This window comes from Phragmites australis, chromosome 22, assembly GCF_958298935.1.
Source record: "Phragmites australis chromosome 22, lpPhrAust1.1, whole genome shotgun sequence".
Lineage (NCBI taxonomy): Eukaryota > Viridiplantae > Streptophyta > Magnoliopsida > Poales > Poaceae > Phragmites > Phragmites australis.
This window is the reverse complement of record NC_084942.1, coordinates 17,432,365-17,454,087: the sequence shown is the minus strand read 5'-3', so window position 1 is coordinate 17,454,087 and position 21,723 is coordinate 17,432,365. Positions and strand designations below refer to the sequence as shown.

Genomic DNA, 21,723 nt, shown 5'->3' with positions numbered 1-21,723 from the left:
TATAAAATAGAAATAAGTTTGTTCAACTAAATACTTTTAGTGTATCTACAGTTTCAGCTCTACAAATTTTTGAAGCTAAAAATACCCGACTCTAAAAATTCTTATACTACTACAGAAAAAATCATGTATACCTATTTCTTACATAAACGATAGAAGGGGTATGTTTACTCCCCTGTAGCCCTATTAAGCTCTCTGTTTTTTATAAGAGAAGAAGGAAGAAGAAAAAGATGGGGTAAAAGATGAGGAAGAAAATCAATCCCTCTTATGACTTTATTACGTCCGCCACGGGGTATTTTTCTTGAACAGGTAAATACGGCACGTGTTCTTACAATCAGACACATGCTGTAACACAACCATCAATGATTGATCCACACGTGCCCAGCAACGAAGATTTATGGGATCCCAAGATCTATTGAGGTGATCGGTAGGATTGGACTCTGCATCATGAGAAAAACCAGCCATGGCTTGGACTCATCTGCACAGATGTCAAGATCTATCATTGTCTTATTCGTTAAATATGATACTTAACCATGACTACTTTTTAAAATAAACCAAAAACAAACCATACACAGAAAGAGTCCAAAGCGCAGTCGCCATCGGCACCAAAATCCACGAAAGCAAACAGCAAGCAAACTCGGTTCGACGAAAAACCATGCCCAGAAATTGCGTGGGCATGGTGCATACCTTCTGATTGATACTATAAGCGAGAAACGGACACATCTCACGACAGAAAATGAACCCATAGATTTTCGTCATAGGCGACGCTATGGCCCGGCGACTCTGAGCTGCTGCTCAGGCTCCACGGTGACCCGCCATGGAAAAATCGAAGTTGGGCAAGGCTATTTGGTAGATTCAACTCGGACAAGATCGAAGTTGGGCTAGCCTGTCGAAATTTTGCCCCCAGGATATCCTACTTTTCTAGCTCCGTCACTGTATTTGATTACACCATTCTTAAGGAATCTGTGTTGGGTGGCAGTGAATCATTTCTAGTTAATAATCTTATTGACTAAAATCTTAGTATTCTTATCGGTCATAAATATATGTTGTTTTAGAAAACATTTAGTCAAAATTTTAAAGTTTGACTAGCAATAGTTTTATTGGGTAGTGCTATTTATCTGTCGACAGATTTATGTGATGAAATTATCAAATTCCTCACCTCAGGATTGACAAAGAGATTCGTGCTGGACTCCATAAGCTCCATGAACTTCGGTAAGCTTCATTAACTCTGACGAAATTAGGGTTAAGGGTTTGGATTTTGAGGGAGGGGATTTAGGGTCTCCGGGGGCGACTATTAGTCCAACGGTGGCTGCGAGCGGTGGGTGGGGTGGTGAGGTGGCGGGAGCGCCACCCGCGACGGGTGGTGAAGGACCGGTGGTGGGCCAGTGCTTGTGGCAGGGGCATCGAGGATGTAGTGGTTAGCGGCGGGCGACGATGGAGGATGGTAGCTCCGGCAACAGGGGCACTGTCGGAATTGGGCAGGGAGGGTGTGATGGTGGGGGAGCACGGGGAGGAGGGGCGTTGGGATGAGACATCGGCGTAGGAGGGGCGGGCCGCGCCGACATCGAAGACGACGATAGCAAGGCGGAGGGCGGTGGCACGTGGGTGGGTGCAACGCGTGCGTGAAGTCAGGGGCAAGTCGGGTGGGCGTTCGGCTAAGGAGGAGGACACGGTATAAACGATAAGGCAAGACACATCTGATCTGTTATATTTTGATTTAATAGTCACAAATTCGATAGATTTGGGATGTAATTTTCTATTGATAGATAACTAGATAGGCCCTTTAAATATTTAGTTTAAAAATCTTAAAAATATGTGTAAATTTATTTTAAAAAATAATTTTATAATATCACACATTTAATGTGTTATTAAAACGATATGTATTTACGACGGGTGGAGTACTTTGTTTGGCTTCGTAGCCGGCGAACAAGTCAACACCACCGCACATAAATCTAATCCTCTCTGGCAAACAATCATACTCCCCTCCCTGGACCACGTGGGATGCACACCTCGCCAGCTAAGCTACCAACAGCTCAAGACCTCACACACACACGCCCACGCCCTTTGCCGCGTGGCCCGTCCACCGCCATGTCATCGGCCGGCATCCATATCTACGCCCGCGACGGCCCCGGGATCCCAGGAGAACTCGACCGCGACCAATACGCCCAAGACACCGGGCCGCCAGGGACACGCTGCAGCTTGAGCCAGCCATGGCGCACCGGCCGGACGCCGAGGCGCCGCTGCTGGCTGCCGTCTCCAAGCCCGACGCCGCCGCCCCGCCGGCGAAGCGCAACAAGTATCCCTTCTTCTGCGCCGTGCTCGCCTCCATGACCTCCGTCCTCATGGGCTACAGTACGTGTCATCTTGCTAGATTAGTATCTTTGCATAGATGTGTGTGTGCAGATATGTACATACGCGCTGAGTTGCTCCGGCGTGCATTGCAGACGTGGCGGTGATGAGCGGCGCGCAGATCTTCATGGCGGAGGACCTCGGGGTGAGCGACGCGCAGATCGAGGTGCTCTCTGGGGTCATCAACATCTACTCGCTCGTCGGCGCGCTGCTGGGGGGATGGACCTCCGACCGCCTCGGCCGCCGGCTCACCATCGTGCTCGCCAACGCCTTCTTCCTCGTCGGCCCGCTCGCCATGGCGCTCGCGGGAGGGTACGCCGTGCTCATGGCGGGGCGGTTCATCGCCGGCGTGGGCGTCGGGTACGCGCTCGTCATCGCCCCCGTCTACGCCGCAGAGATTGCGCCCGCGTCGTCTCGCGGCCTCCTCACCTCACTTCCCGAGGTAAGAAGACTTGAAGACCGCGTCGATTTCCAAAACGCATCGGACCTCAATTTGATTAATTTTGTGTTAAAATTGGTTTCTTTTTGTTTCTTTGAAGATTTTTATCAACAGTGGGGTGATGCTGAGCTACGTGTCCAACTTCGTCTTCTCGGGGTTGCCGGTGCACCTGTCCTGGCGGGTGATGTTCGCGGCGGGGGTGGTGCCCACGGTGTTCCTGGCAGCCGGTGTGATGACCATGCCGGAGTCGCCGCGGTGGCTGGCCATGAAGGGCCGGCTTGAAGAGGCGAAGATCGTGCTCGACAAGACGTCGGACACGCCAGCCGAGGCCGACCAGCGGCTGCTCGAGATCGAGGACGTCGTGAACGGCGGTGGCACCGGTGGCGGCGGCGCATGGAAAGAGTTGGCGACGAAGGCCGACGTCCGGCGGGTGCTGGCCATCGTGCTGACGCTGCAGTTCTTCCAGCAGGCGTCGGGCATCGACTCGGTGGTGCTGTACGGCCCGCGCGTGCTGGCCATGGCGGGGGTCACGTCCAACACCCTGCTCCTGGGCCTCAACGTGCTCTTCGGCGTCGCCAAGGCCGGCTCCATCCTCATCGCCATGGTGCTCGCCGACCGCGTGGGCCGGCGCCCTCTCCTCCTCGTGAGCACGGGCGGCATGACGGCGTCGCTGCTGGTGCTGGGGTCCCTGTTCGCGGTGTTCGCTGGCGCCAAGGACGACGCCGCGGTCGCAGCGCTTAGCGTGGCCGCCGTGGTGGCGTTCGTGGTGGCCTTCTCCGTCGGGTTTGGGCCGCTGGCGTGGGTGTACAGCTCGGAGATCCTGCCGCTTCGGCTGCGCGGGCAGGGCGCCGGGCTCGGCACCGCCGTGAACCGCATCATGAGTGGTGTCGTCACCATGACGTTCATCTCGCTCTACCAGGGTATCACCATGGCCGGGGCGTTCTACCTCTACGCCGCCGTCGCTGCCGCGTCCTTCGTGTTCGTCTACGCGTGCCTGCCGGAGACAAGGGGACGGAGCCTCGAGGACATGGAGGAGCTCTTCCACACCAAGTGATATACTGATATGCATATGATCCATCCGTCCATGAATTCAATTCACAGTGGCACTGCCATTGCCATCGTTGGGACTTGGGATCTGGGTGTTGATCTTGATCGTCGACAGCGGCATTGCAATTGCCATTGTTGGAGATGTGTCTTGATCTTGGTCACTGACACTGTGACATGCATATACAATTGCAACACTGTAAATTTGTATTCTTTCTTCACAGGAGGACGAAAATAAAGGATTCTGCTGTTCATCAGACTGTTCCGTTGATTTCCGGAATGTTAATTTTGCTCGCGGTAAATTTTAGAAATTGGTAGGTGCACCTTTGACTATTGTTAGGGACAGTATCAGCTGATCAAGACCACTTCTTGAGCAGAATCCCAGAAACTTTACCACGAACTGTTGCATTCCAACTCTGCTCTTGGACAAGTCTGAACTTTGTAATCAATTTGGTTCTGAAAACCGACATTGGCCAATCTAGCTTATCTTAATCATCATTTGCGAGCTCATCTACTTGATCCTATATAAACATGCCTTGAGTCAAACAATTCCTATCTTATGATCCTTTGTACAGCACTCACTGTCAATTCTGCAGTAAAAAGTCAGGTTTTGGCCGGATTTAATCAGCATTGTCTGTGTCATCGCATCTCATCAGGGTTGTCTATTGTTTTCAGGACGTTCTATCTCTCAATCGACTGTTTTTTTTTTAATTTCCTTTTGTACAGCCGACAGCTTTGGGCTGTCCCATCTCCCATGGTCTTAAACCTCGCGTCGCATCTCTTCTCTTTCTTTTATCTCGCACCCCCACCTTCCTTCCATGCTCAACCCTGTCATCCTCCTCTAGTCTCCGATGGTATCTCCGCCACCAGATCTACGCTTGTCGTCTGCGTCATGCTAACCTGATGTTGTCTAGGCTGCTGTCTTGCCTCCCCCTACCTTCAACACCACTCAACCATTGTTCCTCCAAAGGGGAGTACGTCTTAGGATGGAGTAAGTATGCCAGAAATAGGAGGCACGTCGAATGCGGCATGACGAACGTCTATGGCAAAAACAGGAATGCAAAGCGGCAGGATGATCACCTTCAAAGGTTGGATGAGAAACGCCACCCTCCAAGAAGAGGAATTAAGAGATAAGAGGACGAACCTCAGTGGTATAAAAAACTACTTCAGAGACGTTAGGCTTTCCTGCGTCACCAAGAAGAAAAGAGCGAAGCCACACATGCGAGAAGGGAGAAATATCCCCGCTCCACGTAATAGATTCTCCGTTCTATCCCCCGCATTCTACTATCTGAAATCATGTAGTACCGCGGTCTTTGTATTAACCTTAGACATCTTCTATCCACATTATATGTCAATACAAATTTCCTATCTAATGAAACTGATTCTGATCAAATTTTTGAAAGAACTTCTTGTCTTACATAAAATTTGCTATGCCTCGATGAAAATGCCAATTTAATAAAAAAATACCTTCTCACCCACTAAAGGGAGAGAAATCTCTCTCCCACCAAGACCAGGAGGACGAGAAATGTTTCTATCTTGGGTCCCATATTGTTCGCCTAAACGGCCATGTAGTCTGACTAGTCAATGTATAAACGCTACTCGATGGCCAGCCGTGGTCACCTAATCGACCGTGTAGTTCGACTATTGGCTAAATGAAGGTTGATCACCTGTTTAGCGTTTATCGTCTATGAAAACACTGCTCTCCCACTCAAAGTGGGAGAAGAATCTCTACACAGCCACCTGTTTGCCATATCACTTATCGCTCGTTCAACGGGTGGTATTTAAATTTTGCTTGCTAAAGGAGCAAGATATAAATCTCACCCACTGAATAGGTGACAAGGACCTATTTTTATAATTTTTTGAAATGATTGAAAATTAAAAATAAAAAATCCAAACAATTCCTTGTGATTTTTATCTTTGTTTCGTGTTGGCTTAATCAGGAGTGAGTGGGCCGAAATAATGTGACACAAGTTGGCCTATGTACAGTTCGGTTTGGAAGTGACCAAGAACTGTAATCTGCTGGGCCGTAGCATCCTGCTACAATTATGGGCCCTATTAAAATTTGTCGCTGACTCATTTGACCTACTTTTTTCTTGCAATGGACTCATTTTCGTTTACTGATACCACATAAGCCTAACCAAATTTTGTTTTATGGCCCAAACTTTTCAATCTAAAAATGGCAACTAACCGAAATTTACCAGTATCTGGCCAAAACTTCAATCAGATCTCAATCATTTTTTTCTCACATTAAATTTGTCTTTAATTTACGGACACATGCTGAAAGCCATGTAACCGGTCGAGAAATGGAACCTTTGGCACGGTGTTGCCGTGATCTTCTCTCAAACTGCGTATTCGCTGTTGGATGATGAACGGAACAAATTCCATTGTCCCAATTCTTTTTTAGCAGTAATAGCTGGTTAGCTACAAATCCAACAGGACTCATTTGGAGGCCCAACGACACTGACAAAATCTATTCAAAGTTGCCAAATGGACTTTGCTAAATTTCGGGCGCGCAGGATTTGTTGGTTGGGCATGCACACTTCTTTTAGGTAAAAATCTGGTTGGAATGCACTCTTCGCCTTTTGTTTTGGGCATGTAGACCTTTTCCTATCCTCAATTTTATTTAGCATCCGGGGCTCCGGGCTGCATGCATTTTTTTCATATCCCACTTTAACGTGCGGCAAAAGCAAACAAAAAAATTGGGGAAAATGCATATGTTATTCCTTGTTCACACAGGTCATAGGCATTTTTGTTAAAAGTTGTAAGCAAATTAAAATAAGCTCTGAAGCAAGATAAAACAAAGGAGCAAGCAAATCGGTATGAATTCAAAGATCATAAAGGCAAAATCAAATAAAAAAATTATTTTAGTTGAAACAATAGAGCTCAAGTTTAAGATAAAAAAAACAAAAGTCACTGTAAGATTTGCATGTAAATTATTGATTTGAGGAGCACAATTTGGATAGCTACAAACAAAATGTAAAAGTAGTTTTATGTATTTTGCTAGGCAAATTTTAAACATTGTATAGGCCAATTGGTAGAACTGCAAACAAAACTGAGAAAAGCAATTTAATTCACTTTGCTAGACAATTATGATGCAGTATATAGGCAAATTTGTATAAAATGCAAAGATAACTGGCAGAGCATAGAAGAGAATGAGATATTGGGGGGAGGGGCTATTGCACATGCCACGCCAGGTGATGCGTGACCATCCGGCATCCTCCCTGATTAGCGATATGCGTGGAGAAAGGTGGATTAGACAACTCTATGCTTGATGAAAGATGTCATTCCAAGGGGAACGAAACAGACATAGATGGTGGTTCCACGCCCAATGAATGTGGAGGGACAACACCATTTCAGAGCTTGCGCTGGTGCTGCAGCCCTTTGCTCCCTCTCTAGATCTAGATGAAGAGCGCAGCCTGGAGCAATAGCCTTAATAACCTAGAAAGAGGAGAGGGCTGGCAAACTCCATTGCAAGCAAGCCTATGTTTTTTTGGAGAGAGAGAGCCGGTAGAAAGAGGACAAGGTTGAGTGGGAGATGATAAGGTTGAACAGGGATACTATGCTTTTTGGAGAGAGAGAGTGGTTAGAAAGAGGATAAAATTGAGTGGGAGAGGAGCACTGATGGTAAATGATAAGGTTGAATGGATAACAACTTCTGGAGAGATCTCCTTCATCTCGTTCTCATGGGCGCACGTAATTGCGGTCTTCCACATCGAACAAAGCAGAAGGCATGCAAACAGGAGCGCAAATGCCAGTATGCTCGGAATTTAGTCTTTACTTACAAAGAAATCTATTCTCATGTGGGGGAGACAACCGATTCATGTTCATTGTCATGTGAGAGAGTCTAGATCGAATGATCGATCTGCCTCATGTACGACTCAACAGCCGTGGTTAACAAGTTCTTTAATTTTTTCCACTAAAAAATGTATTTTATTTAAAAAAAGTGAGCTGCGTGCATCTTTCTGGTCGTGCAGGTTGACTTGCAAGCATGTGGAGTGTTTACTTTTTGTGTAAACGCATGATATGAGAATATTCTACTACAACATTACTACTTTCTGCGTCAGATGAGATCGGAGCTGGTACTCCTGTCCTTAAATAATCAAATAGGAAAAACGAAATGCAAACTCAAGTCGCCTTTTGTACCAAGATTCTAAAAGAAAAACTCACTACTTGCAAAATTATTAAGGACATGTCTGCATTGGTGGAGATGTTCCGAGTATGCTGGGCACTTCTAAAATCCTAAATGTCACTAATAAGTAGTTTAATATTATATATAAATACGTACAATATTTATCTAATTGTATATTGTCAGTTATGTTATTATGCTTGTGTACACCCACTTGTTCTCTACCTCCGTCACTGCCTGTCCATGTTGTAAATCTAGCCATACATCACATGCATGCCTGTAGCAAATTAATGAAAATTGACTTCAGAAATCTTCTTAAAAGCTTGTGATTTTTAAAGCGAACGAATAAATAACAGGGCTTTGCCTCCATCGTTTTGATTAATCATATTCTTTGTCAATTTTGGATGCATGATTTCACAAAGGACACTGGTTTCCGTCGTCAAACATTTCGCACGCACTTCACTTGAATACAGATCCATCCACCAACTTCGACAGCCCTACGATCCAGCTCGGCGCTGTCCTCTGGATCTACCGACAAGCATGTGGCAGAGAGAGATGGAACTCGTACCATCTGGGCCCACACGGGCACTGCCAGTGGGGCCCACCATGGCTGTGCGATCGAACTCCTGTGCCGTCCCTGCATCGCGCGTAGGGACCACGGGACATTTGCATTTTTAATTTTATAATTTGAAAATGAATAGACATTTTTTATCATATTTTTTTTACAACCCGTTGCTGGATTGTTATAGTCAAGAACTTGAGCTCTCTTAGTTTTTCACGGAGTGTGAAACTCTATTTAACTAAATTGTCTATCAATAGTTTACACGAGGATGCAAGTCATGATTACAGTATCTCTAACAAAACTGACGGAGACGCATGCACTGCACAGATTACAGCCCTAGGATGATCATATCCTAGAAAAATTGGGCCAAGCTGCCCATTCCTAAGCAGGTTTTAGTAATGTCAATTAGAATGCTTTTAACAAACTCTTTATTCATGATCCCTCTAAAAAGAACACTCTCAATTTCGGTAGGGCAAAAAGTAAGCGGTTAGCCCTTACTCGCGCAGCGAGGTTATCTATAAATCCATGCATCTTGCTAATCGTATTCAGCACACATTGCAGATGCAAGAAGACAAGTAAGAAGAGTCTCCTTCAGTTGGACTGGACACAAACACAGACGTCGCTGGATTGGGATTCCTTGGCCCTCCTTCCTTCCTGCAGGAGAAATTAGCATCAGTGCGATACACTTTTCATTGGCTCGAGCAGTGCCTACACAAACTGGCCAAGATTCCAGCTGATCACATCGAAGCGAGAGGTCTGTTGGGCCAGTGTATACAACGTCGACGTCATCCAGCGTTGGATGACGTCGCAGGCCAGGAGTTTTACCGGCCTCAACTTCTCTTCTTTCGCCTCGTCCACACCTCAAGTTGTCTGATTTCCACCGGTCGTTTTTGATGAGTGATCAATTGAGTCACAAAACGGAGTAGTACATCCGAATCTGCGTCAGCAGTTTGTTTTAATTCTAGCCAGCATCTGCTCAATTCAGAGCTTTATTTTGTCCACTGACTAAGTCGGGATTGTGTCCATGCATCGCTCGGTCGAGAATAGACCACCATATCAAAGTATGCTCAGTTGTAAGGTGACTTAGAATTTACAAATCCTTAAGTCACCTATTCTGAACCCTTGGATCTAAAGTCTAACAGTCCCTAGCAATCCGCACTCCCAACTTTCTCCTTAACACATCTCAAAGTTTTGCAACGTTTAAGTCACCTTAGATCTAAAAAATCTGTATATCAAATCTATGATTATTGTCATGGCTGACATGTGTCCCATATGAAACCATTTCCCCCAACCCCTAAATGTCCATCGATCCAAACTGGATCGTGAGTGCTCACCTCCGGCCTGAGCCATCCCCACCTAGTGCCCAATTGCGCCATCGCCCAATTGCCTCATCAGTGCGCGTGTCGGTTGAGTCCCATCGAAGATATTGGTCACATCCACCTCTATTGCCAGGCCCTTTTTCCTCCCCCTTGGTAGCTGCCGTCAACCGTACCTCATAACATCCATCTCTTGACACAAGCACATAACACATCTCCAAGTTTTGCAAGATCAAGTCACCTTACATCTACCAAATATGTAGATCAAATCTATGATTATCCTCATAGCTGACCTATGTGTCGTCCCATATGAAACCTTTCCCCAACCTCTAAATGTCTGCCGATCCAAACTGAATGCGCAGGATTCCGTCGGCGTCTAATGCGCAGGCCCGTACCTATGGCATGTGCAGGGTGTGCCCCTGCACAGGCTTAAAAAATTAGAACTCCCATTTTTTTAAACACTAGTAATTAGTAGTAGTATATAATAAGAAATTATTAGCACAAACAAAAAGTTTTAATAATAAATAAAGGAGAGCATTTACTTACCTCCTAGAAACCTACCAACCTACACCTGCACCTCTTTACTTCCCGCAAATTTTCCAAGACAGGCACGCCCCTTTCTCTCCCTCTACTTTTTCTCTTCCCAAACGTAGTAGCGACGTACGACAATACAAATATTACTTTCTCTGTGAAATTAATTCCCATCTTAATTTTCTTTGTCAAAGATTTATTTCTCACAATGTATTCGTAATTAGATTGGAGTATCTTCGAGATCAGGGATCGAGTACAAAACAAAACACGCGATGTAGACAAGTTTGGCCTCCAGCTAGAGTAATGCCCTACGTCCTGTATGACCATTGATGTATATGTATTCTCTCAAGTACAGATAATGTGGCTAGACCTATTACAAGGAGTAGATCGGATCTAAACTAAACTAGAATTGAAATCTCCGAGTATCTCCTATGGTCTTGTTGTTTGCGTCAAGTTGAGTTGTGTTGAATTGTTCTAGGCCGTGGAGGTTGTGGGGTTTTGTCAAAGTTCTCCTTTCAAGGGTTTGGGTCTCCGCCTTATATAGGCCCTGGCACTGTCCTGAATCTTAGCGTAATCGATGAGAAGTCCTTCGTCTTATCGATCAAGGCAAGATAATCGAATATAGCTTGAATACTAGTCGTACTCAAATCGGTTAACCTGATCGAGACCTTCCTAGTATGGCCTTCGTGATCTCTGAGTATACTGGGTCCCGCAGATTCAGATCCGCAATATCCAGAGTCGTTAAAGATACGAACAAGGTATCCTATCCATATATGATATACTCGTTATACATATATGCCCTATAGTTAGATATTCGACACTCCTCTCCATAGCTAATTTCTTCACAAATTCTTGAAAATAAATATGTTGGCAGTGAATAGGTGCGCTATCTTCAACCTTAATCTCTCATTTATTTTTTATCGGGTGTTTTCATTCTCATATCTCAAGCATTGTTCTCCACTGTTGTGCATCGGGGTCGATTGTAGACTTAGAGTTGGTCAGTTTGAGATTGCGGAGTGGGGACGCCGCCCCGTTTCATAGACTAGTAGAGCAGTCAAAGCCACATGTGTTTCCGCCCCATGGTTCTACGGCACAAGCTAGAAAGACTCTGTCGGTATATTGAGTAAAGGGGTACCCTGACAAACAGGCCCTGCGAGGGATATAACAGACAGAGGCGTATATTTCCTAAAACTGGTCAGTCGCACGACTAAAGTATGGTTTCTGCGACCAGTACAAGGCATACGCAACCAGTCTTCTGGCGCCATCGTATAAACCCGCGACCGGCCTCACTGGTCGTGGGGTTAGATCTGACACAAGATATCTAATCACATTTATTGACATCTACTCAAGTATTTTCCTTCCTCGGGCATCAACTCCAGTGGACGAAGTCATGGACGGTGCAGAGGGGCATTGTCCGGCCTCGTAGTATTAAATGCTGCAGAGTGGGACTTTGCAGGTCGACGCGGCACCATACGACGGATGGGACGTTGTCAGCAGGCCAATCAAGCAAGTGATTGGGGATGGCATAGAGGGGCATTATCCCATCCTGTGGCATTGAATGTTGCATAGTGGGACTTTGTAGACCAGCATAGGGGCGCATGGCGATGGAATATATTGAGCCCTCCAAGCAAGTGGACACGTCTTGTCCTCTGTAATGATGGCTTGGGTTAGATATTAGGATAAGTAAGGATCTTTTGTTTGGACCCACATGTAAGTTCTCCTCCTCCCTACTATATAAAGGGATGAGGATCTCGTTTGTAGGAAATGGCAGACTAAGTCTGGCAACCAGATAGAACTACCTCTGTAACCAATTGAGATCCTCCATAACACAACATATAGGATGTAAGGCTTTTATCCCCCGGGAGGCCTAAACTTGCATAACTCCCTATGTCCTCGAGTCCATCGTACGCGCACACATCAATTCCTAAAACACCATTCACGCACCCGCTGCCCAACATATCCTGAAATCATTGTTAGAGACCAACCCTCGATAGTTGGCACGTCAGGTATGGGGGCGCATTTTCGTTGTTTCAGCAAGTTTGAAAAACTTGATCAGGTTACCCATGACCAAATCCACGACAACCGCTAAGTCCTGTTCCAAGCAAGTGGACACGCCATCTGCCCCCGTCGAGCCATCCGAGATCATCGACATCTACGTCGATGAGGGAGGGGAGTACGCCATGGCCTCAGGGCCTATCGACACTACGGAGCAGAATGCGAGACGGCATGGAGGCGAATGGACTCTAGGGACTAAAGGCTTGAAGGTGAGAAGGAAGGCGAGGGGGTAGTTCGAAAGGCCATCAATCACTCCTTTTTTTATATCACATCGGCGCCCCAATCAACGCGGCTTTCAAACCGCTCAAAATTCGAGGGGGCGCACAGAAGGAACCAATAGTCTTTCAGGTCCAGCGGCAATCAATGTCTCTCTCTCATACCCTCTTTTTCTCTCTCAGGATACTTAAACCTCTCCACGTGACGCGAAGTTCAGAATTGAACTCTGAGGATTGACGACGTCAATGGCCACTCCCTAGGCAGACTACGTTTGCCCGAAGCCCAAGTGGTGTGACCAGGCCGGACCACGATCACAGGGAAGCTTAGGAACTACTGTCGGTGTATTGAGTAAAGGGGTACCCTGGCAAATGGGTCCCGCGAGGGATATAACATACAGATGCGTATATTTCCTAAAATTGGTCGGTCGCATGACCAGGATATGTTTCCCGCGACCAATACAAGGTATACACAACCAGTCTCCCTGCGCCATCGCATAAATCTGCGACCAGTCGCGAGGCTGGATCTGACATAACCTATCCAATCGCATATTAACATCCACTCAAGTGTTTTCCTTCCCCAGACGCCAACTCCAGTGGATGAAGTCATGGACGGTGCAGAGGGGTATTATCCCGTCTCGTAGCATTAAATGTTGTAGAGTAGGACTTTGTAGGTCGACGCGGCGCCGCACGACAGATGGGACGTTGTCAGCAGGCCAATCAAACAAGTGGTCGGGGACGACCCAGAGGGGCATTATCCCATCCATGGCATTGAATGCTGCGGAGTGAGACTTTACAGACCAGCACAGCGGTGCACGATGACGGGATATACTGAGCCCTCCGAGCAAGTGGACACGCCTTGTCATCCGTAATTATGGCTTGAGTTAGATATTAGGATGAGCATGAGTCTTTTGTTTGGACCTACATATAAGTTCTTCTCCCTACTATATAAAGGGATGATGACCCTATGTGTAGGACACGACAAATCAAGTCTGGCAACCAGCTAGAGCTACCTTTGTAACCAATTGAGATACTTCATAACACAACACATAGGATGTAAAGCTATTATCTTTGAAAGGTCTGAATCTGTATAACTTTTTGTGTTCCTGAATCTATCGTACACGCACACATCAATTCCTGAAACGTCGTTTACGCATCCGCTGTCCAGTATACCCGAAATCATTATCAGAGAGTAACCCTTGACAGACTCACTGGCTACAATAACACTAGAAAATAATAATTTGCAAAAATTTGCATGCATATGAAGATCTAATAGAAGATTTTATATCAAGGAATGATAGAAGGATGGCACGTTTAATCTAAAGGACTGATTAGTTGTTAAGACTAGGGTTTTAAGATGTTTTTAGAAGATCTAATTTTTAGAAAAAGCTATGTTACCGACATAATAAATAGATAAAATTTTGAAGTACCTTTCTTCGTACTCTTTTCTGAGAGATGCCTTTCTTTATGCACCGAGCCTAATTTTAAATTTTGCACGGGCCCCAATTTCTCATGTACGGCTCTGCTAATGCGATAAAGAGCCAGAAACCAGTGACCACATTTTTGTCTGCAGTGCATACGCGAAGCAGGTTTGATGGACGGTCCTGTCTAGAGGTGGGAATTGGGCCGTACAGGACAGCACGAGGAGCTGTGGGGATGGCACGAGTCGCCTCCAGCAAGGCTCAGGCACGGCAAGAAGGACCGCATCATGCTGGGCCGGCATCGCCACGGTACCAGAAGCTTGACGGCGAGCTGGGGGGACAGGAGAGCACGGGAGACGGTGAAGTCGAGCGCATACGACACGAAGCTGCAACGCAGAGTGATGGCATCAGGCGCGTGCGCGGCAGCCGTGGCGGCAAAGTCAAGCGCGGACCACGCGGAGCTAGGGATGAAAACGAACGAAACAGTCGAAAAAATTCTCTAACCGTTTTTATTTTCATATTTTCTCTCGAAAACGAAATCGAAAACGGGAAAACCGGAAACGGTACAAACTCGGGAATATCGGGATATCAAAAACGAACCAATCCGAACATAAATATGCGGGTATCAGTCAGGAACCGATAATTTAAAATAAGAACACCGATCCGTAGAACAATGATTTCAAGCATCGATGCGACACATAATTAATTCACACCAACAAAAAATAATTTATATCATACACAGATGAACCACGTAATGACATAAGTATCAACTAAAAAACAACTATCATATCGTAACTCGAGTACTCGATATAACATACAATCACACAAAGACTAGGATTGGAGGTGGTGTAAGAGCTTGAACAACATCGGTAGGTCAGCAGCCGACTGAGATTGGACTACTGGGATCTAGTTGAACTTTGGGATAGAGGTTATGTTTGGACTGGCCGGCAGGGCTTGGCATGTAGGCTACATTATGATTTGTGACGTTTGATCTCAATTAAAAAAACAAAAAATTCTAGATTAAAAATGAGAAATCCGAAAACGGTCGGAAAAACCCCATAACTGTTTTTATTTTCATATTTTCTCTCGAAAACGGAATCGAAAATGAACGAGAAAATATAGAAAATAGATCGAAACAGAACGGAATTTATCTCGTCCATTTTCATCCCTACGCGAAGCCACGGGGCGGGTGCTCAGCGGCCGTGGCGACATCAGGCTCCCCAGAATTTTTACTTGATCTTTGTTTAGCAATCTCGTAATGTTGCATCTAACCATACCACTACAAACGTATAGTTACATTTAACTCTCTACTTATATAATCACCTTAGAGCTAGTCGATTAGGCTTTAAGGTACTCCTCCGGTTATAATATATATTATTTTAAATAAGACATGGTATTTAATATATAGTTTTAACCACTATTTTTTATTAGAATATATTTATAAATATATTAAATTTATGATACTATGAAAACAAAATTCAAGATAAATCTAAACATATGATTCTAAAGTTTTCAAACTAAATATTTTAAAAACTATTGTTAGTCAAAGTTTTAAAAATTTAAGTTTCTTAAAAATATTTTAAAAGTTTGATCAAATCTTTTCTAAAATGATATGTATCTATAACGGAAGGATACTCTCATGATAGCCGTACGAGCACATCAAAACGAAACAAAACACTTCAACTCAGCACGCACAGTCATTGGCATACAAAGAAATTAAAGGCGACTTAAGATTAGCCTGATTAATCATGATCGACCGTCTTACATCTTACCAAGACTAGACGCAAGTTAGAAGCCCAATCAATCAATAACGCATCAATTCGTGGACACATAAGCTAAGCGAGTGAGACAACATATGCCGTCCCTGCCAAGCTCGTTGATGGTGACGTCATGATTGATGGGTCCCACTTGCATAGGCAGAGGTGCAATGTGCGGCACAAAACCTCGGGGGCTCGTCAGCCGCTCCATCTCGAGGTACTGTGCATTGGTACAAGGTATGTGGTGCCACACACATTTTGGTTACAAACTATACCTCTAGTTTTACAATTTAGGTAGCTCGCAGGTGTATCCACAGCAAACTGTATCTTGCGTTGAACTATACAGAGACCGTGCTGTTGTCTAAAACGACCTGTAATGAGAGAAGAGAGCTAGCTAGCTAGCACGTTAAGATTAAGATTATGTTTAACAGATTTTTTTTACGATTTAGAATTTTTTTTAGAAATTTTTGTTCTCTTCAGTATTCTAATGTTTCTCTTCACGATTTTCTTTACCAAATAAATTCTAAGCTTATTCTTTCTATAATAAGATTATCTTCTTTCTCTTTAAAAATCTTTTTAAAATAAAGTTGTTGAAGATAAAAAAATAATAAATATGATAATAAAAAAATCAGAAAGAGAACCAAATAAAAAAATGGTTGGGATCCAACCACGCGATCGAGCGCCCGCTCTGCACGCCGCGATCTCATTGGGCGATGCCCTGCCGTGTTGTCCCTATATATATATATATAGCTGTCGATCGATCTCTGTGTTCTCTACCGACTTGCTCTAGCTAGCTAGAGGAACAAGAGATTAGTTTAGTAATCATCGCGCTGCAGAGCTAGCAGCTTGCTACGTCTCTCTAGAGTGCATTGCTAGCAAGCGATCGATCTGCAACGATGAAGGAGGATGAGGACCTGGAAGCGACGCTGCTGGCCGAGGGCGAACCGGCGGCGGCGGACACCGCCGGGAGCACGTACGCGCTCGTCTGCGCCCTCCTCGCCTCCCTCACCTCCATCATCTACGGCTACAGTAAGCGCTAGCTTCTTGGTCTGCATGCCTCGATCGATGTTTATCCTAATCCATCCATGGATGACGAACAGCGTCCGTACTGTACACGCTTTGCATGTTCGTTTTGCGTGGACGATTTTGGTTATTGATAAAACATAGGAAAAAAAGTCGATCTTGAGCCTCGATTTGGTTTCTCGTTGCAAATTTTCCTGATCTTTGAATGTTCTTCGCGTACATGTAGATCGCGGGGTGATGAGCGGGGCGCAGAAGTTCGTGCAGGACGACCTCGGCGTCAGCGACAGGCAGCTGGAGGTGCTCATCGGCGCCACCAGCGTCTACTCCCTCGTCGGCTCGCTGGCGGCGGGGTGGGCGTGTGACCGCGCCGGCCGGCGCCGCACCGTCGCGCTCTCCGCGGTCATGTTCCTCGTGGGCTCCGCGCTCACCGCCGCCGCCAACGGGTACGCAGCCCTCATGGCCGGGCAGCTTGTCGCCGGCGTCGCGTGCGGGTTCGGCCTCGTCGTCGCGCCGGTTTACATCTCCGAGATCGCGCCGGCGTCCTCCCGCGGGTTCCTCTCCTCCATCCCCGAGGTACGACGCGACGAGCCGACGACGTCCCTCCGCCGTGCATGGCTAGTTAATTGCTAATGCTATGGGCTAATAGCTAATTAGGGGAGGGTGATTGCTAATTAGGGGGTGGATTAAATTAATTGAAAGTGGTTAGTTTGTTACAAGAGATCTCAAATACTTCATCCGTTTTCAAATACTTAACAATTTTAATTAAACACGCATATCTAAACAATCATTGGTTAAATAAAATTTGATTAAGATATCCCTCAATAATACATAACTTACGTGTAATGAGGTAACAAGGTAGACAACACGGTAGGGGTATTTTAGGAAAGTATAAGAAAGTATGCATTAAAAAGTGTGAGTTGTCAAGTATTTGTAAACAAAATTTTAGTTAAAAGTGTCAATTATTCATAAACAGAGGAAGTATAGGTAAGCTTATGACTAGATCCGTACGTGTGTTTTTTTTAAAATGAAAAGTAGGAATTTTGTTGAAATTTTAATGAAAGTTAGTTGGATCACATCGGAATATAGCATCTACTTGATTGATAATTTAATTAAGAGCGAAATCAAATCGGACTTGAGTTTATTGCAGTACAAGTGGTACAACATTTGTTGAGGACCGATAGAGACAGAGTGTAGTACATGCACGAGTGCTCAGGTTTTTTATCGGTAAATAAAGTTTATCCGAGGTCACTTATACACATGATTTATTGGATATATGAGATATACTGAACAAAAATTACACAAAATTTAAAAAAATCAAATAAATACTGGTAAATAAGGTAAATTTTTTGTCTACGGTCTATTGGTAGGCCCGGTAAATCAGATATATTGGATATAACGGGATGAAAATTTTCCAAATAGCTTATAAATCAAACCGAATTTTGCATGCTTAATTTGCCATGATGCATAGTGGAGTACAAATAATGGTAAGTAAATGTAATAACATTTTAATTCAACATCTTGTTGTCACAAATTTTATGATTTTGTTCCTGTTGTTACTGTTAAGTGTTACATCTGCCGCACATGAGTCTTGACATGTGTGCCATGTCAGATCGCCGGCAACTCGGGCATCCTGCTCAGCTACATCGCCGACTTCGCGTTGGCCGGCATCCCCAAGACGCTCAACTGGCGCCTCATGATCGGCATCGGTGCCGTCCCGCCGCTCTTCCTCGCGGCTGCCGCCATGCTGGTCATGCCGGAGACCCCGCGCTGGCTCGTCCTCCACGGCCACCCCGACGATGCGCGCCGCGTGCTCGCGCGCACCGCGGGCGACGCCGACCGCCGGCTCCAGGAGATCGTGACCTCCGTCCAGGAGGCCACGAAGCAGGCCGGCTCCGGCGCGTCGTCGACGAGCGTGTGGCGCGAGATCCTTATCCGGCCGACTCCGGCCGTCCGGCGCGTGATGCTCGCCATCCTGGGGTTGCAGTTCTTCCAGCAGGCGTGCGGCGTGGCGGCGCTGGTGTTGTACGCGCCGCGGGTGTTCAGCCACGTCGGCATCACCTCCGAGCGCGCGGTGCTGGGCGCCACCGTTCTCCTCGGCGCCGCCAAGACGGTCTCCATCGTCGTCCCCCTCTTCCTCGCCGACAGCCTCGGCCGCCGCCCCATGCTGCTCGCCAGCGCGGGGGGAATGGCCACGTCGCTCCTGGTCCTCGGCCTCTCGGTGCGCGCGCCCACTGCCGCCACCACGTGGTGGGCGGCCGCGACGTGCGTGGCGGCGGCGGCGGTGTTCATGGCGACGTTCTCGCTGGGGTTCGGGCCGGTGATCTGGATGTACGGGTCGGAGATCCTGCCGCTGCGGCTTCGCGCGCAGGGCACCGGCGTGGGGACGGCGGTGAACCGGGTGATGAGCGCGGCGGTGGGGATGACGTTCATCTCACTGTACGAGGCGGTGGGCATGGCCGGAAGCTTCTACATCTTCGCGGCGTGCGCAGCGGCGGCGTGGGTGTTCGTCTACGCGTGCCTGCCGGAGACCAAGGGGAGAAGCCTCGAGGAGATGGAGGCGCTCTTCGATGCCGGCGCCGCGCCCTCGTCACCGGCGTCGACGTCGTGACCGAGCCATCGAGTGCGGGCACATGCATGCGTGGACGCGGGGGAAGAGGGAACGTAAGATGCCAGGGGCGTAGGACTAATCACAGTCAATCAGACTGCTCTAAGGAGGAGGTTGTACAACGTATACAAAAATATATTGTTAACGTGTAATTTAAATTTTGATTGGAAGGGTTAATTCTCGGTTACACGGCAGCGCATATGCTATACGCTGCTCCTCGTAGAGAGCCCATTTATAAATTGTTTGGATTTTTTCAAATTCATAGTTGGGCCTGTTTAGACTTCGAGAAAGTCTCACGTCCTTTTTTTTTTATCTTCTAGCCTTGTTAGACAGATAATCTGGCTCCTTGCTTTCCTGCGCATGCATGCATGATCGTCCGGCTCCTTGCGCAGAATGCATGGCCGTCCAACTACCATGGTCGTCCGGCGCTTCCGCATACCTTAACACACGCCACCTGCCGCTGCCGCCATGGTTGACGACACCATCGCTCGCCAACGTGCCGAGGCTACGGCCACCGCTGCCCAACGAGAGCTGCCGCCGCCCGCGAACGCAAGGCTGCCGCAGCCTGCGACCGTGAGGAGACTGCCGCCCACGACCGTGGTGAGGCCAACACCCGCACCAGCGAAGAGGCTGCCGCCAATGATGATGACATCACCCCAGCACTGGTCCTCCATAAAGTCACCGCCATTGCTAATCTTCATGTCCAAGCGGTTGCCGTCTAGAATATGTGCCTATTGATGAATCAGGAACCAGGAGTCCCTGAATCCCGAGGCCAGGCCAGCAATCCGCCACGCAGCGTCCTCCCGCGGGGATCATATCTGCGAGGTACGAAAAGACTAAGTCTCGGGAGGGAGCGCTCGGGGCCATGAACAGTGGTCCCCGAGTACCCGGGTTCCCCGATGATCTACGAAGACCAAGTGACCAGGAAGAGAGTGCTCGGGGTCATGAACAGTGGCCCCCGAGCACCCAAGTCCCCCGACGACCAGAAAAGCCGAGTACCGGGAATGGTGTGCTCGGGACTGCGAACAGTGGCCCCTCGAGCACCCGAGTACCCCGAGGACCCAAGGAAGGTAGTTCCGGGAGAGAGTGCTCAGGGCTGCGAATAGCGACCCCCGAGCACTCGGTTGCCCGATGATCCGAACAGTCAATTTCGGGAAAGAGTGCTCGGGGCCGTGAACAGTGACCCCTCGAGCACTCGGTTCCCTGAGGACCGAGAGATGGCTTTTCCGGGAGAGAGAGTGCTCGGGGATGTGAACAGTGACCCCCCAAGCACTCGGTTCCCCGACGGCCCAAAAAGTCCTTCGTCAGTGGCCCCCACAGGGGTCCAGCGGTGAGGTGTCAGTTAGTGAAAGGCCCGATGCCGCATTTAAGAGGGCGCGTGGTCTGTCACCTCCAACTGCTCCTGCCATGCTCGGTGTCAGTCCCTGCCACATTCTGGCAGAAGGGCGTGGGAACATTTAATGCACGAGTCCCGTCCCGCGTCATCCGGCGCGCCTCGGGATAGCATCGCAAGCCCCAAGGCGCCCCGCCTGCCGCCCTGCTGTGTCAGGATAACAAGACCGGGCGGGCACGCCGGGCTGCTCTGCGGCTGCCCGATGGGCCCTCTCCACGACGCCCGTTGCCAGCGCCATCATGACGACCGAAGACAGGGTGGGGGGCGCGTTTTCAACCTCCCGTCACTTCGCGCAGCAACCCATAATGACCGCTTTTCCATTTATGGTGCCTTGAAACTCGTGCCCTCCCTTTCGGGGCACGCTACCGCCGGTGGGTATTTAAGAGAGCCGGCGGCACGGAAGACACACATCCTCGGAGGCAGAAGAATCCAGAGCGAAGATAGACTCTCGAGAACACTCAGTACAAGTACAGAAGCTGAGACCACCGAAGAACAAGGAGCCCAAAGCTCTAGGATAGACAAACATTCTTGTAACCAGCAACATTCCTGAGAGACATTCTCAGGGTATTTATAGCATCCACACAGGAGTAGGGTATTACGCTTAGTGCGGCCCGAACCTGTCTAAAAATCCCTCCAGTGCATTTACTGCATTCTGCATTCAATCCTTCCATCCCACCTGTCATCGCATTTACACCCATTTATTTCTCCCGCAAACATATTCAGAATCATCCTCCCGGCCGAATCTCAAAAAGAGGTCCCTCCGGATCCCTGCGACAGGAGTTAACCCTCCGACAGTGCTGGAGGTCGAGGGTGCGGCCGAGGCTTCATGGAGCACAGGGGAGGCGGCCATGGCGATCGCGACGGCGTGGCGCGAGGTGGCCGTGCCGCAGCCG

General features: G+C 47.7%; 2 protein-coding genes across 2 annotated transcripts; both read left to right on the top strand.

Moving 5' to 3' along the window:
* Window positions 1-2,028: 2,028 nt before the first annotated feature.
* Window positions 2,029-4,086, top strand: LOC133904901 (polyol transporter 5-like). The gene is made up of 3 exons (XM_062346544.1): window positions 2,029-2,349; window positions 2,442-2,788; window positions 2,886-4,086. Exons 1-3 carry the CDS (start codon window positions 2,208-2,210, stop codon window positions 3,837-3,839), a joined length of 1,443 nt encoding a protein of 480 aa, XP_062202528.1. The 5' UTR covers window positions 2,029-2,207; the 3' UTR covers window positions 3,840-4,086.
* A 12,463-nt stretch (window positions 4,087-16,549) lies between these two features.
* Window positions 16,550-19,717, top strand: LOC133905170 (putative polyol transporter 1). The gene is made up of 3 exons (XM_062346897.1): window positions 16,550-16,838; window positions 17,059-17,405; window positions 18,442-19,717. Exons 1-3 carry the CDS (start codon window positions 16,706-16,708, stop codon window positions 19,438-19,440), a joined length of 1,479 nt encoding a protein of 492 aa, XP_062202881.1. The 5' UTR covers window positions 16,550-16,705; the 3' UTR covers window positions 19,441-19,717.
* The last annotated feature ends 2,006 nt before the right edge of the window (window positions 19,718-21,723 follow it).